The 17,228-nt window shown below is 46.4% G+C and overlaps 1 protein-coding gene across 2 annotated transcripts; it reads left to right on the top strand.

Moving 5' to 3' along the window:
• The first annotated feature begins 879 nt into the window (after positions 1–879).
• On the top strand, positions 880–16,082 carry nat8l (N-acetyltransferase 8-like). Of its 2 annotated transcripts, XM_069169935.1 has the most exons (3): positions 881–2,264; positions 3,606–3,770; positions 13,433–16,082. In XM_069169935.1, the coding sequence occupies exons 1-3, from the start codon at positions 1,961–1,963 to the stop codon at positions 13,798–13,800; spliced, it is 837 nt and encodes a 278-aa protein (XP_069026036.1). In that variant the 5' UTR covers positions 881–1,960; the 3' UTR covers positions 13,801–16,082. The 2 variants fall into 2 exon arrangements, with proteins under 2 accessions (XP_069026037.1, XP_069026036.1); XM_069169936.1 differs by lacking the exon at positions 3,606–3,770 and having other exon boundaries at positions 880–2,264.
• Positions 16,083–17,228: the final 1,146 nt, after the last annotated feature.

The raw sequence follows: 17,228 nt of genomic DNA, 5'->3' as shown, positions 1-17,228 counted from the left end.
GAATATCTATTTGTTGCAGGGGATGAACTGAAATACACATTTGGAAACGTATTAAATATGTATTTTTATTGTGTGTTTCCATGAGTTCAATGGTTTAAAAATGACGTGTTTATAACTTTGCTGAGCTCATCTCTTGCGACATGACCGACAGCACTTGAAGGCAGCACCACCGGGAGTCGAAGCAAAAGGAAACACTGCGCATGCGCGGAGCATCCTCCACCCGGTCCGCACAGTGGGACCCGCAGTAGATGGAGGTGCTGCTGGGAGCTACATCAGAAAAACGGCCTTTCTACCGCAGTTTCGTGGAGCAGGATGCTGAATGAGCGGAGTTATGCGAGGACTCCGCAGGACGTCTGCCTGCCCTCCTCCCACTCAGCCGCTCTCTGGGTGGGAGGAGGGGAGATACCTTGAGGAGGAGGGAGAGGGGGTGGATGCAGCCTTATCAATAGCAGGTTGCCTCGGACGATCCAGTTCAAACTAGTTCTGCTTCACAGCGAGAGGCTGCACACTTCCACAAAGAGCCCACAAACATTTTCACATTTTATACGAAATGAAATCATGAATCAGTCGAACAGGCTCATGTTCATCCACGGACAGTTTATCTTGGAACATTTAATGTAAATGTAAAACTCCTTTGTTTTCCAACTGTATGACATCCTTATTCTATTCCTTTCTTCTCATCTTTGATGGATGATGATCTGTTGTCAGCTACACCTCCTCCATCACGTCATCACTCCACTCAGTCACAATAAACCGGTACACAAATCAAACAAGCACTTTGGTTAATAAAGCTTTGATTGTGGACAATAAGAGCCGGTTAAACACAGGGAGTGGACAACAAAGAACCAGAGGGAGCACCACCACCACCACCACCACCACCACCATCATCATCATCATCATCGTCGTCGTCGTCGTCACCTAAAAAGCAGTAAAGCTCCGTGGCCGGGGCTCAGCACGCCGACAGATAGGCTGATGGGAGGTTTCAGATGCGCAGTAAGACGAGATGTAATCTCCATGTTGGGAGTGATGTATGACAGGAGCAGGGTGACAAAGCGGAGGGAAGTCGTGGAGGAATCACTGCAGTGCAGCAGAGCTGTCAGTCAACCGGCAGAGGAGGCTGCACGCAGCCCCCGGTGAGGCTGAGCTGTGCAGCCCAGACATGAGGGCGACCACCAGCTGAAGTTCAGACGTCCTAATGTCGAGTTCTATCAGGATGTAAATACATCTGGTCTGTCTCCAACCCCGCCTTCTCACAGGAGCCTTTTTATCTGCGCAACAACGGAGAGGTCCACTAATGTGTTGCCTCAGGAGCTCTGCCACATCCCACCTCTCCTTCTTGTTCATTACCAGAAATCACGAATACTCACTTTTAAAATCAAAACCACCACCAGAGCTTTTTCTAAAGATCTGCAGTCGCCCCGTGACTAGGGTTTCCTCCCGTTTGACGCATCGCCCCCGCGTTACCTCGCGCCTCTGTGCTGCATATTGCATCCTTCCAGCCGAGGTATCTGAGCAAACCGGGGATCCTCCTCATTGTGAGACATTATGAAGACAAACCTGCTCAGAGACAACCTTTCTACGCAACCTCGCCTCCTCATGGGCCCACTTTCTCAAAGTCCACACTTCGCCTGTTCAGACGCACAGAGCGAGTGCGCGTCTCTTCCCTCCTCCCTCGTCCATCAGCACCAACAGCGCAGCGCTTCCACCAATCTGCAGCGAGAGGACCACCCCAACCCCTGAACCCGAATCTACCCGCCCTGCTCGCTTATAAATACTGCTTGAATCACACCGGCGAGTCTTGGTCTTCAGAAACGCTCAGGGTTGCAGCAGAACATCCCCCTTCCGTCTTCTCCCCTTCATCGTTTCGCTGTTTTTTAAAGAGAACCTCACGCATCATCCATTTTCACTCACTCTCCCCCCTTTTTTTCCGGACTGTGGTTGTTTTTTTGCGGCCAGTTGCATGCATTTTTCGTCTCCCAAAATGGTTTGCGAGACTAAAATTGTTGCGGACGAACACGATGCTATACCTGGGACCAAAAAAGAGTCGATGATGTGGAGCTCTCCTCCGTCCAGCGCGGCTCTGAGCCCCGCCGAGGCCAAGGATGTGAGCAAAGATACGGTTTTTATCCGCGAGTTCGAGCGCGGGGATCAGGAGGAGGTGCGGCGCATCTTTTACGAGGGTATTATGGAGAGGATACCCAACACGGCGTTTAGGGGGCTCCGGCAGCAGCCCAAGACCCCCTTTTTATATGCTCTTCTGACAGGTAAGTGCTCTCATTTATCACGTAGCCCGGATCATGCTCCAGGCCCACTTCTCCAATGCCATGAAAAACTTGTAATATAAGCTCCACCATGAATTATGTATGTAGTTTATTTATACCGAGCTCAGATCATCATGAAATCTAACGTCTCTGTTGCGCTTTCTTTGGACGCCTGCATCCCAAAGTGGTTCATTTGAGGAACTTGACTTAAATGTGCACTATGTGGCCCCGTAGATGTTACAGTGAAGTTGAAATCTGTTGCAGCGCTCCACGCGGTGCCGGCGCGGCTCCCGTTCCCGGTCCGCCGGCACACCGGCATGTTGGTCATCACGCAACAAAAGGCATGGCAGGCGCATGGTGCATGTGTGTAGGACCCGGCGGGCCTGCTGATGATGTGATGACATGCCGGTGCCGTGAATGAATGACTGAATGAATTTGAGGATTGGCCCGCAGGGAGCGCGCACGTACCCGAAAAGCACTCTCTCGCGCACCCCAACACTCACACACATTACACCCCCCCCCCGCGGCGGCGCGCACACTGTGCCCCCCACCCCTCCACCCTCCCCGCCCGCCTCTGCACAGCAGCCAATGCGCCAGTCGTGCACTGGTCTCGTTTGGCTTTTGTTGACGTTGCCGGTGTAGATTTACAGCCTCGTGCATCGTGACCGGCACCGTTACGCACATTAAAATCAGTCGAGCCTTTCAACAGATCAAACCTTTGAGGGGATTGGCATGTAAAAAAACAACTGCCTGTGGTGTCGGCGAGACAGAACGAAGACAGTCCTGCCTGTAAAACCCTCCAACGAATCTGTTTCCGGTGCGCACTGGATGTTTCCTCTGAACTTCACCAGTCTCTGAATCTCAGCGTTTCACTCCGCGCTGAGGTGAAGAGGAGTAAACTAACTACTAGGTTATTGCATGCCACGCCACATGTTATGTGCAGCATCCATCCTGCTTGTCTCTGTGTCCCGCTGCGCCCCCTAGCGTTACATCCGACTAATAACTCCAATGTGGGCTGCACTGGTTTGATGAATTCAACACTAACGTGCTCTCTTCTGACAAACCGAGTGGAAAACAGAAAGCTTTACTCTGTTAATGTTTGCCTGCAGCCTCACAGTCCGATGAATGCGGGTTTGTGTGTAAAAAAACAATCCGAATCTCTGGTGCCACGGTAACAGAATTTGATGTTTCACTGATGCTTACAAATGTGTGTGTTTTTTTTATAATGTCTGTGCCTTTATTTTGGTTTCTTCTGTGTCTGTTTGGGTTCAAATTCTGCCAAAATCAAACATGTGATTCTCTTTTCTGACAGGTTTCGTTTATTTTTCTTCCATTTCTCCATAGTAATGTGCTTTTTCGTGACCAAATCCGTCACGCTGACCTGCTGCGCACCCCTCTTTCTCGTGGGTGCGCGCTACTACTACAGCAGGAAAGTTATCCAGAGTTATCTGGACTGTGCTCTGCACACGGACATGGCTGACATAGAGGCTTATTACATGAAACCCACAGGTAAGTCAGAGGGAGAAAAGCTCACTGTTCTCACATCCTGTTGGTACACGAGTGGTTCGTCAGTCGGCAATGCTCCACCAGCATGTTGTAAAAGAGAAAAACTCTATTTGTGGTTTAAGAAGTTGCAGCAGCAGAAAGAAAGAAAGCTAAAAACCCAACAACACCATGAGACAGCGTGACGACGTGTTCAGACCAGTCAGGTCTCCGGTCTTCAGGCGGTGCAGAGGCAGATCATCAAATATGCAGGTCGTCTCTCTGCCTTCCTTCTCCGTCTTTTCCCTCCTCCCCCTATCTCTGCCTCCCACTCCTCCCCCCGACCCGCTTCCTCTCCGAGCTCCTCCCGACCACTGGGGGCGGGGGTGGAGGGGCATCGCAGGACTATCGATCGCTCAGAGGAGCCTGCTGATACACCTTCTGCACAACGCTGGCTGTCGGCGAGGATCATTTCCTCCACTAAGAGTTTCTAATTGGAAGAAATCGATGCACCTCTCTGGTGTCATCTGAAACTATTTATTCTCCTCGGTGTTGAACACGTGACGCATTTTCACACATTCCCGCTGCCTCGTAACTCCTTGGACACATGAACCCCCTGTTAACCCGGACCACGTGCCCAATATAAAAAGCAGGTGTTAGTTAAGCCAGTCAATTGCCCCCCATTGTCCGGGTCCTCTGACATCGTGCCCTCCGGCTTGGTAATCCACTGCATGCACAATTGCAATTTAGCATTCCCATTATTGCTGCAGGGCTCTGATGGTTTAGAACGGGTCAGGCACCACTGCTCCGGGACAATGCTAATGATTATATCCATGCAAACTGAATGGGCCCGGGGGGGACCGGCACCTGGGTACCAACACGAGGTCCTGGTTTTTGGGGGGACCGATGACGTCACTGCCGGTTGTTATGCGTGTTGTGCGAAGTGTGTGTACAGGATGACGTTGGCATGTGGGAGTGTGTGATTGGCAGAGAAGTCGTTGAGGTAAAAGAAAGTTGAGCGACTGGACATGAACGCAGACTTTGGAAGAGTTCGGGTGTTTTACTTGAGAAGTCGACGTGTGTTCGGCTTTTCTCGGGAGTCACGTGGAAGAAGGTGTCGTTGAGTACTTTTACATGGTGACTCCAGAACTGAGAAAAATCTGAATGGAGATCTGTGAACTGCAGCGAGGTGCTTATGCCGACATGTAAAAGATAAAAACCAAACCTAGCTGAGCTTTTGACAGTAAAACTGTAAACTTAAGAGTTTTGCTTACGTAGTGGTGAATTTATAATTAAACAGAGAAACTGGCTCCGACGTTTCAGCTTCTTTCAGGCTGCATTTTGTCACTTTTTCTAAAATCAAACAGGAGATCTTTCTGCCATCTTTCATCTTGGTAGCAATAATAAAAAATAAAAAAACACCAGAATAAGTTACAAGAAAATGTCGAACACCGACACGCCTGAACGATGAAAATCAGCTGGACTCAGACACTATGGGCGACTTGAAAAAACAGCAACTCTGCAGTTTGGCTGTGCACGTGAGCTTCTGTTACATTAACAAGCTAGCGGTGTGTGTGTGTGTGTGTGTGTGTGTGTGTGTGTAGGTGTGTGTGTAGGTGTGTGTGTGTGTGTGTGTGTGTGTGTAGGTGTGTGTGTGTGTGTGTGTAGGTGTGTCCAACAGAGTTTGAAGCAGGTATTTGCAGGAAGATGAGATGAAGGATCATGTGAGAGTTTAAAAAAATGCGTGTGCAATGTACGCTGTGTGTGTGTGTGTGTGTGTGCGTGCGCGCGTGTGTGTGTGTGTGCGTGTTTGAGAGGGTTTACTGAACATGAGGCCAAAATATTCTGAAATTTAAAATATCATTCAATGTTTCTTTTCCTTTTGAATACGTGATGTCCCGGCGACGAGCATCACAAAATATAAATATTGTATTTCATAATTAATGAACTAATTAATTTTAAACGTAGAGGAAGAAAAAGCCAAACTGAAGGAATAAATTAAGGAGAAAGAAAGCTCTGATAAGCGGACACTGACCACAGGGTGACTGACACAATGCGCCAATCAATACTCCTATCTCATCTGTGTGTGTGTTGTGATCACTCACTGCTGCCTCTTAATACCAGCTGTCACCTCTTTCATCTGGACTGTAATAAAGTGTGTGTGTGTGTGTGTGTGTGTGTGTGTGTGTGTGTGTGTGTGTGTGTGTGTGCGTGCGTGCGTGCGTGCGTGTGTGCGTGCGTGCGTGCGTGCGTGCGTGCGTGTGTGTGTGTGTGTGCGTGTGCGTACAGGTTGTAAAGCAACAATAGTTGGACTATAAATGGCTTTTGGCTGCTGATGAGTTTTGCATACGAGTTGGTCCACATTGGATTTGATTTTCAAATGTAAGTAAAATAATTAAACCTTTAAACAAGATTTCAAATCAGTATTCTGAGTTCAGATTCAGATTTCATAAATCAGATTGAGCTCGGTAAAGGATTGATCCTGAGGGGGATCAGCAACTCTTCACTTCTAAAAGAGGTGCAATTAAAGACACAACAGCTGCTCGGACTCCTCCTCATCTGTTGGAAGCGATAAACCAATAACGGGTCAATTGTGGAAATCGATAAATGTCCACCGACGGTTCGCGAACAACAACAGAGCATCAAACAAGTAAATAATGTGGCTGCAGGATCCAGACAAGAGAAACAAGCTGATGCAGCTGAGAATATTTAAAGCTCCCAAATGGTGTAAATTTAGATTTCCATTCCCGTTTTGGTTATTAAAAAATGCACGTAGCCCAACTGTGCTGTTTAGACTTCCCAAAGTTTGTGATGTCACAAACTCAAACTCATTTCACTACTTCACCCTCATTAAAGACACAAAACAGCCTGTTGTTGGTCGAGATCCAGAGACATGTAAAACTATATACAGACAGTAAACCTGCATAAATATCCTCTTATAAACATCAAGCTACCTCGGCCGCTACCTGCTGTGCTTATTTTAGCTGTGAACGACAGAATGAGGGAAAGACAGAAAGAAAGTGTGTGAAAGGAGAGCTGGACAGGAAACGGGGGCATCTGAAGGGAGGATTGTTCTTAAATATAACATGTAATATAAATATGAGAGAAATCAAGAGCTCGCCGGTTAGCAGATGGACGAAGATCTCCTGAGGAGCTGAAGCTTCTTTCTCTAACTCTCTCCCACCTGTATCGCTCCTCCACCTCCTCCACCTCCTCCTCCTCCTCTCTATAATTTCATCCGAGCAGCAGCAGCCAGCCGGGTTATCCATCATCGTGGCCCAGAGGAAGTGATGCGTTCTCCCAGAACAGGAAACGGCCTTCAGTCTCTCCGAAAAAAATACAAAAGAAAAAAATTCAGTTTAGTTTCCATTTTTTATTTATCAGAGGCAACGACAACAAACTCATTTCAACGAAATTTGAATCTACTGTGGCTGTTTTTGTTTTTTTACCCTGATATCAGTTTATTAATAGTATTAATCATTATCTAGTCTTATAATCAATACATCAATTAATTCAAATAAAAGGAACAAAATTTGCTGCAAACATTTAATACTTTGGTTCAGTTTTGTTTCAAACAAAAACTGAGCATGTCAACTCAAGTTGTAATAAACTACGATGGATATAATTCACTTTTTAAAAATATTTTAAAGATCATAAAATATTCAGCAGGAAGCTGAAGTCAACGTAGATTAATTTTAAGTAACGTAAATAATGTACTTGTATCATAAACTTATAAATGTACGCAGCATAAGTAACTTAATGTAATGCGACTTACGTAAAATGACTTATTTGAACAGAAATAATCTTTGTGTTTCCTGAACCGACCTGCGTTCTGTCTGAGGCCTAAAACGTAAGACGTGACGTGGTATTCTGTCGTGGACCGACGGGCGTCTTACAAACAACCAGCTTATAAAACAAGAAGTTATCACTGAAAGTAATGATGAAGAAGTACCATGAAAAACCTGCTTTACATCATCAGCCCTCCCAAACCTCCAGACCTGCGTTACAACGTCTGCTGTTTCCTTCACGTCACTCCTCCATTAGCTCAGCTGTGCCCTGAAGATCACGTGACCGTCGTCTGTAGAGGAAGTGGAGCCCGTCGTTAATAATTCATGGTGGTGTCACCAGCCGCAGCCTTTGTTTCACGTTGTGCTCAGATCAATGCTGAACAAAGGCGCTCGGCGGAGAGATTAGATGACGTGGCAGCAGCAGCTTCATTTATTGCCGCATTGTGCGTTTTCCCCATCTTGACTCCCCGGTGACTAATCACCAGGATTCATCTTCACAGAAAAAGACATTTTTAAAGCCTGCTATATATCGATAGGTGAGTGATTACGCTAAAAGAAGTTTGAGCCAAATCACCTGGGGTTCACACAGAAGCAAAGAAACGCAGGTCCAGATTGTAAATGTCACATTTAGTAGCTGATTGTAAATGATGTCTTTTGACCCCTGGAATTAAAGGGGGAGTGTGTGTGTGTGTGTGTGTGTGTGTGTGGGGTGGGGGGGGGGGGGGGGTGGTGTGTAGGGGGGGGGGGGTGGGGTGGTGGAGTTAGGTCAACAATGGCGTGTCCACAGTAAAGTGCAGCATGTGTGTAAAATGCAGGCATGTTTGCATCCAAACCAACAACACGCATGGACGTGGTGATGGACAGGAAGGCTGGAAAAGCTGCAGTAAAGAGGATATAATGAGTTCTTCTGAGCTGATGGGGACGTAACAGGGAAGTGTGTGTGTGTGTGTGTGTGTGTGTGTGTGTGTGTGTGTGTGTGTGTGTGTGTGTGTGTTGACTTCCTGTAACTGCACCGGTGAGTGTTTTGCGTCCACATCTGGAAAAAGTGTGTCTGACGGTCACCTCCTCTCTCGCCCTCGTTCGCCCGCGCCAGAGGAGGGAGGGGGTGGAGGTGTGTGTGTGTGTGTGTGTGTGTGTGGGGGGGGGGGTGCTGCTGATGTGGGGGTTATATGTGACAGGCTAATCCATACTCCCAGCATGCTCTCTGACCTGAGGAGCAGGGTGTGTCTGCAGCAGGTTGTAAAGAACCACAGGAAACAAAGAAACAGCTTTCAAAGCATTTCTTTAAAATCTTAAAAGGTTGTAGATTAAAAACAAAACAGTATAAATTAACTAACAGATTATTGTTGGATTTTTTGCTAATAGTTGCTGATAAAGCAATAAAAAAATGATTATTTTTTTCAGTGTTCTTTGGTCCAGCAGAACAAATCACAGCATTTGACTTTTTAGCAAAACTATTGTCATTAGAAGTTGTTAGGAAAGTAAATAATGCTTTAACTCCGTTTGATGAAGCGCTACATGACGACCAGGGTCACATTAATCATGCGGTGATGCAACACTCCCGCCACATAAATCACCGCTGCTTAAATAGACTTCACGTTGCCCCGCCACGGTGACACACTTCCTGCAGGGAAAAAATGAAAATAATAATAAATTCGGTGATAATTTAAAACAGTAAACAATCAGAGAAGACACACCGAGTGGAGCGAGTTGCTCTCGGCTTCACGGAGGAGAAAGACTCGGCGCTTATCAACCAAATTATCCTTCTAGGTTTCATCTGAAGGAGGAGAGAGTAATCTGGTTAGACATCATAAGAAGTATTCCTGTGTGTGTGTGTTTTCTCTTTTTTTTTTAAAGTGTCCTGCAGGGTTTCTATCACATTCATCAGCTGGTATTTAACACACACACACACACACACACACACACACACACACACACACACACACACACACACACACACACACACAGACACACACACAGAGAAACACACACACACACACACAGAGAAACACACACACACACACACAGAGACACACACACACACACACACACACACACACACACACACAGAAGCATATTAATATGTAAAGCAGTGAAAGAAATGAGATCCGCTGCATTAAGAAAACACTAATGAGCTCTCCGTCTCTTTTCTTGCCTCCACTCGCTGCTTTGATGCATTTCTTGTCTTGAGATCATCTGTATGCTTCATTCCCCCCCCCCCCCCTGTCATGATGGTAGACCCCCCCCCCCCGTGCATTTGCATGCTTCCAGCAGCTATAATGGATCCTTTCAGGATCATCACTATTACTGTTAACGCTGCAGCCTCGCCTTCCTCCCCTCCTTCTTTCAGGGAGGACAGATGATTGACTTCTTCTTTGTCCCTCTCTCCTCTCTTTCTTTCTGAGTAAACTCATTCATTTGTTAACCAAAACATAACTGGAGCACTGTAGCGCTGCTGAGTCGAGCTTTTAGACTCTCAAGCAGGTGGAGCAACAGGGAGCTGAATTCAACTCCCTTCACTCATTTCCCTCTTTCCAATCAATCTCTAGCAGGGGGGGGGGGGGGGGTGAGATGGGAGGTAGATGGGAGGTGAGATGGGAGGTAGATGGGAAGTGAGATGGGAGGTAGATGGGAGGTAGATGGGAGGTAGATGGGAAGTGAGATGGGAGGTAGATGGGAGGTAGGTGGGAGGTAGATGGGAGGTGAGATGGGAGGTAGACGGGAGGTGAGATGGGAGGTGAGATGGGAGGTAGACGGGAGGTGAGATGGGAGGTAGATGGGAGGTGAGATGGGAGGTAGACGGGAGGTGAGATGGGAGGTAGATGGGAGGTAGATGGGAGGTAGATGGGAGGTGAGATGGGAGGTAGACGGGAGGTGAGATGGGAGGTAGACGGGAGGTAGATGGGAGGTGAGATGGGAGGTAGACGGGAGGTGAGATGGGAGGTAGACGGGAGGTGGGTGAGACGGCTGCAGTCTCACGTTTAACTTGAGTCATGATTTAAACACAAAGCTCCTTTTTATTTGGGATCAATTGTGACATTTTGTGATCTCGTATATAAACAAGCTTTTGGAGCAGAACGCTTTCCCTCATTTAAAACGATCCTCGTGACACATCACACTGAGATGTGACTAAATAATGTTGGATATGTTCCCTGATGTCAGAGAGCTTCGAGGTGCCTCCACACCGTCTGAGCAGCTCTCCGTGATCTCAGGGATCTTTGTGAAGTAATACAGGGAGGTGGAGGGAGGTGGAGGGAGGTGGTTGGCATGCACGCTTTTCCTGTCTGAACTCATTCCTGGCAAACGTTCAGTTCAGACAGATGGTCATGAGGGCTTTATGGAAGTGTACCCCCCCCCCCCCCCACCACCACCACCACACACACAGAAGCATAATAATGCCATGAGTTGACACCGCAGCTTTTGCCTGTAATAAAACATAATCTCTCAAACAATCACGAGACACAACAGCTAGATTGTGTTTTTTTTTTTTAAAGGCTGACGGCCTTTTTTTAAATCCAGAAATTACATTAAATGTTAAACTGCTCAATAATATGACACATTTCTTCAGAGGCAGACATTCGATTTGAACAGGCTGAAGCTCTTATTTACTTTAATTTAGGAAGCGAAACTAGAAATCTTCCATCTCAACAATTCAAAAACACCCGTCGCAGATCACGTGTTGCCTACTGGGATGGCGGGAAGTTTGATTCGGTATCAGAAGCCTCCGGATCAGCTCGAACACGGGCTTCAAGTCCACGCCAACACGTGGGACTCCGGCGGAGGCACGATGTCAACATCAGCACCGGGTGGTGTGTTTGTGGGTCAGAGACTTAGCAGAACATCGAGGAGAGGAGGTTGTGGGCGAAGTGAGAGAGAGAATTAGGACTCGCAGCTCGTGGACAGACGGACACACAGAATTTTAGTTTTTAAGTCTACAGGTCAGCCGCTGCCTGAAGAGTCAGATCTACTTTATCTATAACAAACAGATGGCCTTTTAGGACAAAACCATGTAACCACCGGCAACAGGGCCGCTGACGCCAAACGGAAAAGGCTGCTTGAACACGGTGACGTAACGAAGCCGGTTCAGAGGGTCTCCTCTCTGACAGATTATGATCGGAAAGCTAAAGCTGTGCAACTACGATGGTTTTAAAAATCAGCTGATTGAGATTTGAGGAGCACGATGAACCAAAACATGAGCGACTTGTGACGTTTTTCTTTCTCTGTGCTGCGAACTCGTGATTCTTATTCAAAGTTTTTAGATGAGACGACAGGCGGTGATTTTATACCTCAAGCTGAACATTAAAGAAATATTTCAATAAATCTCTGACGGAAAAAACATCTTAAATTATACTGAAGATGCTCTGGAGCACTTTTTCATATAGTTTTGTCCTATTATCATAAAAAAAAGCCATTCAATGGTGAAAAAAGAAATAATATAATAACTTTAGAAACCGCGGCATGACGGAAGATCAACGTGGAAACAGGTTGATGTCCGAGCTCTTGGCGGTGCGGTGGTGGGGGAGCATTGTCTGCTGACATTTTATCTGCTTTGGTGAAACCTTGTTTGTCTGTCTGTCTGTCAGTCGGATGCAGAACGAGCCTGCTGCTGTCAACATGTTTTATTTCTGTCTGTGTGGTGCTTAAATAACAAACAGGGTTTGAACAAAATCAGATTCAATTTGTATAAAAAAAACCCTCCCAAAACTTTAGGTTGTTAACATAACCACGGTGCTCTGAGTTTTGTGTCTCACTATGGGTGATAACGCCACATTTCTTGATCTAACCCTGATTTATTTACCCCATAATTGTCTGTTCTCGGGGGCACGTCAGAGGGCATCACCTGTAACTCGGACACCAAACGAATGGCACTCAGAGAACCGGGGTTATGTCAATCACCCAGTGAGACACTAAACGAATGCTGCGGCGGAGAACGTGTCCCGAACGCTTTCCTGTTTGTCGTATCTCTGCTCCACTAAACTGTGAAGCCCAAAGCGACCGCTCCGTCACGGCCTCCCTTTTAATCAGCAGGCGTCTCGCTGAGTGACGAACGGCATTAAGCTGCAGTCTGACTCTGCTCATTCATCTCCTCCCTGCTTCTTCTTCTTCTCTCCATCGACTCTCCACTCAAGAAAATTTAAGCCATTACACGATGCAACGTGCTGCTAATGCAAGCGTTCATCTTGACTAGAGCTTCTGTTGCTAGAAACAACCTCATCCATCCAATTACTGCTTTCATCAATCCTGTTTATCGGTTTTGTTTTTGGAGGCTATTTATTTTCTCTTGTATTTGTAATTGTATTCCAGTGGCGAATGTTTCGCTGCAGAAAATATTTGATATTTCTGAGATCAGAGATTAGAAATGTGGTTGGAGGCGTCCCGGCGTGTTGGAGCGACCGAGCGTCGACGACTCCACGTCAAGAAAAACACGTTTTATCGATTCGAAAAGACTAAAAACGCACATCGTGATGAAACCTCAAAACCCCAGACTTTGTTCTTCGCTTATATTTTAAAGGAACAGTTCAACATTTTGAGCGATATACTTATTTGTTTACTTGTCGTAGATGGAAGAACAGGTCGACAACTATTTTGTCTGCACAGTGAACAGCAGCTCGGTACAAAGACGACTATAAACCAATTAGACGTTACGATGTGTACTGGTTAAACAAATACCATTAAAATGTGGTAATTAGTGAGCTCGAAGGTTTAGTTTTGTTAATCTTGAAGAGCCACACTGGCTGCTTCCAGCCTTTATGCTAAGCTAAGCTCAGTTCTTACAGGACATAAATCATCTCACTGTCTGCAATATTTCCCCAAATGTTGAACTCCTCCTTGAAGTGTTTGACTCCAGCGTCCTGCTGCACAACTAATTTGACCAAAGGTGTTGTGTCGTTGTCCCGCCAGGCTCCTGTTTCTGGGTGGCGGTGCTGGAGGGACGCGTGGTGGGCATCGTGGCGGCGCAGGGCCGCGAGGACGACAACACGGTGGAGCTGCGGCGCATGTCGGTGGACTCGCGCTACCGCGGCAAAGGCATCGCCAAGACCCTGGGGCGCCGCGTCCTGGAGTTCGCCGTGCGCAACAACTACGCCGCCGTGGTCCTCGGCACGACGGCCGTCAAGCTGGCCGCCCACAAGCTGTACGAGTCGCTGGGCTTCCGCAGAACGGGCCAGAGCGAGGACTACCGGCTACCCGGCATGAGCCGCTCGCCGCTGGAGAGGCTCTTCTTCCAGATCCGCTATAGCCGCTACCGCCTGCAGCTTCGTGAGGAGTGAGAGGTGACAGGGAGAGGGAGAGAGAGATGGAGAGGGGGAGGAGACAGAGAGGGACAGACAGAGAGAGCAACGCGCCTCCTTCACCTCCGACTGCATCCTCTCCTCCGACAGCTTCTATTTATTTGGTGTCATTAGATAACTTTGAGTACTTCTTAACACCTCTACTATTTCATCTTAAAGTCACTAACGTTTTTATTACTATTACGCTTTTGTTGCTGTTGTTTTTTTTTGTATTATACTTTTACATTTTAAATAAGAGTTTGTTTCTTTTTATTAATCTATTTTTTTGTATCTTTACCCCTCCCCCCTTTTCCACTGTGGGAGAAGAAAAAAAAATGAAAAATTGGCATTTTTAGAGGACATCTAACTGGCACCCCAACTAGGCACCCTCCTCAGCCTCCCCCCCCCCCCCTTTGGCCTCAAGGTCAAGTGACTCGGGTCGAAATTTCCCTTCATTGCTATTCCACGACTCCCCTCTTTACCCCCCCCCCCCCCTCCACCCCAGCACCTCAAGCCCTCCCCTCCCTCCCTTAACAGACGGGTTTGCAGGAGAGTGCAATGAGACTCCATTACACTAAGGAGGGTGGGGGGGGGGGGGGGGGTGGACAGAGCATCAGACGGGTCGGGAGGAGGGGGGGGGTGGATGGGGGTCAGATATGATTCCCTCCAGATGAAACACACTCAATGCTCTGGTGAAAGTCAAGCAGTGGTATGTTGTGTGTGGATTGTGGTCACACACACACACACACACACACACACACACACACACACACACACACACACACACACACACACACACCGAGCCACTTGGCTTGCAGCCAGTCTCTCGAGCCACCATATTGAAGCCCAGCGAGAGTGTGTTACCGACCCCCCGCGGGGAGGGAGAGGAGGATGGCAGGGTGGTTACCGGAACATGCGCTGTGTATCCTGCGTCCTCAGATGGGACATGAATCAACACAGTGCATCTTCCTCACACACACGCCTTCCTCTTCACACTCCCCACTGATGGTTCTGATTGGATCTCACCTTCCTATTTTTTTTTCTACTTTTGTCCCGGACCGGTTTAATCACTCCTGTTCCCACCGAAGCTGTGGAGAGGGCCTCTGATTGGTTGAGGTGACAGGAGGGTGGAGCCTTTATCCCACGGTGATATAGCTGCATGTCAGAGCTTGTGTGTGTGTGTGTGTGTGTGTGTGTGTGTGTGTGTGTGTGTGTGTGTGTGTAATGAGGCTACGGTTCGACATCAGACCAAGCCTGTATGACGAACCTTCCTCGCCAAGTCAAGTATTATCTAACTAAGCATTACTACTTTCTATGTTACTTATAAAATGTTTACGGATTGAAATCAAGATAAATTCTAACATTTTGAATATGTTCAGTGTTTAACTGGTAATTAGTCATTTTATAACTTTATAATTTGAAATATGCAAATTTTACTGTCAAAAACTACGACAATTACAAAGTAGGTGCGGTCGACCACTCCTCATCCTTCATCTGGGATATTGGGGAACAACTTGGGTAAGACGTGACTACTAGCAATACTCGCAAACCTACCGTACACGACTGAGCACAAACAGCAAATCATTATTTTAACCAGTATATTAGCATTAGTGCCCCCCCCACATGTATTTATATTGTGTATACAGCTGAAAACTCATGTAGCGAACGTCAACGTTTCTCCCATCACACCTCTCCATCTCCATCCTCCGACCATGAAACCAGCAGTAGATTCAGCCATCCGCCACTCAGAGCCTCAGTTGTGTCCTCAAACCATTTGTAAAAAGTTAAATATAAAGAAAAACGTAAACAAAAAAAGCACATAAGATAAAAAAGGACAAAAAAAATACAAAATAAAAAGAATATAACGTAAGTGTCACAAAGTTAGCACTGACCCCTCCTGCTTTCCTTTCCCACCCCTCAAGTCCCCCCCCCCCCCCCCCCACACACACCTTCCCTCCCATTCATGAATCTGTCTGCAACCCTGGGCTAGACCACACACACCCTCCATTTGAACCCTGCACACCCTCCACTGACCTTTGACCTAAAGCCCCCCTCATCCATTCCCAGCCCATCTCTGCATGTGCCACAGAGCCTTGCTGCACTGCTTTTATTATTCCATCTGAAGCTTGTTGGACCAACCCTCGACCCCGCCCCCTACTCTGTTGTCATCTAGGCAGTGTGATGGCCCTGCGACCGCGGGACAGACCGGTGACGGGTTGCACGTGATGTACGGATGTAATGCAGAGGGCTCAGAGAAAAAAAAAAAAAAAAAAAAAAATATATATATATACATATATATGTATATATATATATATGTGTGTGTGTGTGCAGCTGTAGGATACACTCACCAACTGCAGCACTGCCTGGATGACATCATGCCTGCCAGCCAACCAACTGTAGAATGCAAAAAGCAATGCAAGTGTGGCATGCCTCTGTACCCTGTGTGTACGGTGCCTGCCCTGGAAAAGTGTAGAAAAAAAATATCAACTGACATATATATATATATATATATATATATATAAATATATATATGTATATACAATATATATATATATGTATATATATATATATACAATATATATATATATATCAAAAGAAAATAAGCTTCTTTTTAAGATGAACATATAAAAGAAATGTGTGTTTCTTTGTTTGGAAAAAAAAAAGAAAAATTGTACCATTTGCATGAAATGTGTCTTTGAATGCAAATATAACTTTTAGGGGAGAAACTCCTAGCACATGGCATACAGTGGAACCATATGTTATGTTATTTAAAATGATCTTCATTCTTTGTTATAAAGACAAGGGTGTGAAATTGATACCAGCCACAAAAGCTAGTGCTTTAAAAAAAAAAAAAAAAAAAAAATCTTCACGAGGAAAGCCAACCGTCGCTTAGAAGTCGCGTCCAATCCGAGCTGGATTTGAAAGCTGCTGTTCAGATTTATCCGTCACCGGCTGGAGGACTCAAAAAAGTTTGTGTCCTTCCTTGATCGCAGCGGGAGGGAAGTGAAGCGTGGCGAACGGGAGACGAGCGTGTGGTGAAGTTTTTCATCGAGCATTCGACAGACGATGCGAAAGAGAACATCTATTCCCATTCAGTACGTATTGTAGAATCATGCGGCTCATTACAAGTATAAAGAGAAATATTCGTCATCCATCTGGTCCGTTGCAAAGTTTATGATATGCAGATAAAGGACGGGTCAAAGGAGACGCAGGTCATAGCCTAAAATAAATATTTCTTTACCATCTAATATTTGATTATACTTATTTATTTAGAGACATAAGTTGACCAGCTGTGGAGACTCCTACGAGTATGTTTATCAGGTCCCAGCGCACTAAGGCTTCTTCCCCTGAACTCCCTTAGTTCAAGCCATGTGAAATGAGACAGGTCTAGAGGAGGCGGAGCTACTGACACGCTTTTAGTCATTAAA

Source organism: Embiotoca jacksoni, unplaced genomic scaffold (genome assembly GCF_022577435.1).
Source record: "Embiotoca jacksoni isolate LCO1_2020_lvr unplaced genomic scaffold, fEmbJac1.0.p SCAF_47, whole genome shotgun sequence".
NCBI classification, from domain to species: domain Eukaryota; kingdom Metazoa; phylum Chordata; class Actinopteri; family Embiotocidae; genus Embiotoca; species Embiotoca jacksoni.
Note: the sequence above shows the minus strand (reverse complement) of the source record. Positions and strands in the feature narration are given on the sequence as shown.

Excerpts from the sequence above, each read along its gene's own strand:
- nat8l (XM_069169935.1), top strand. The coding sequence starts at position 1,961 with ATGCATTTTTCGTCTCCCAAAATGGTTTGCGAGACTAAAATTGTTGCG. Across the intron at positions 2,265-3,605 it reads TTTATATGCTCTTCTGACAG|TAATGTGCTTTTTCGTGACC; the intron begins GTAAGTGCTCTC and ends ATTTCTCCATAG. Across the intron at positions 3,771-13,432 it reads TTATTACATGAAACCCACAG|GCTCCTGTTTCTGGGTGGCG; the intron begins GTAAGTCAGAGG and ends TTGTCCCGCCAG.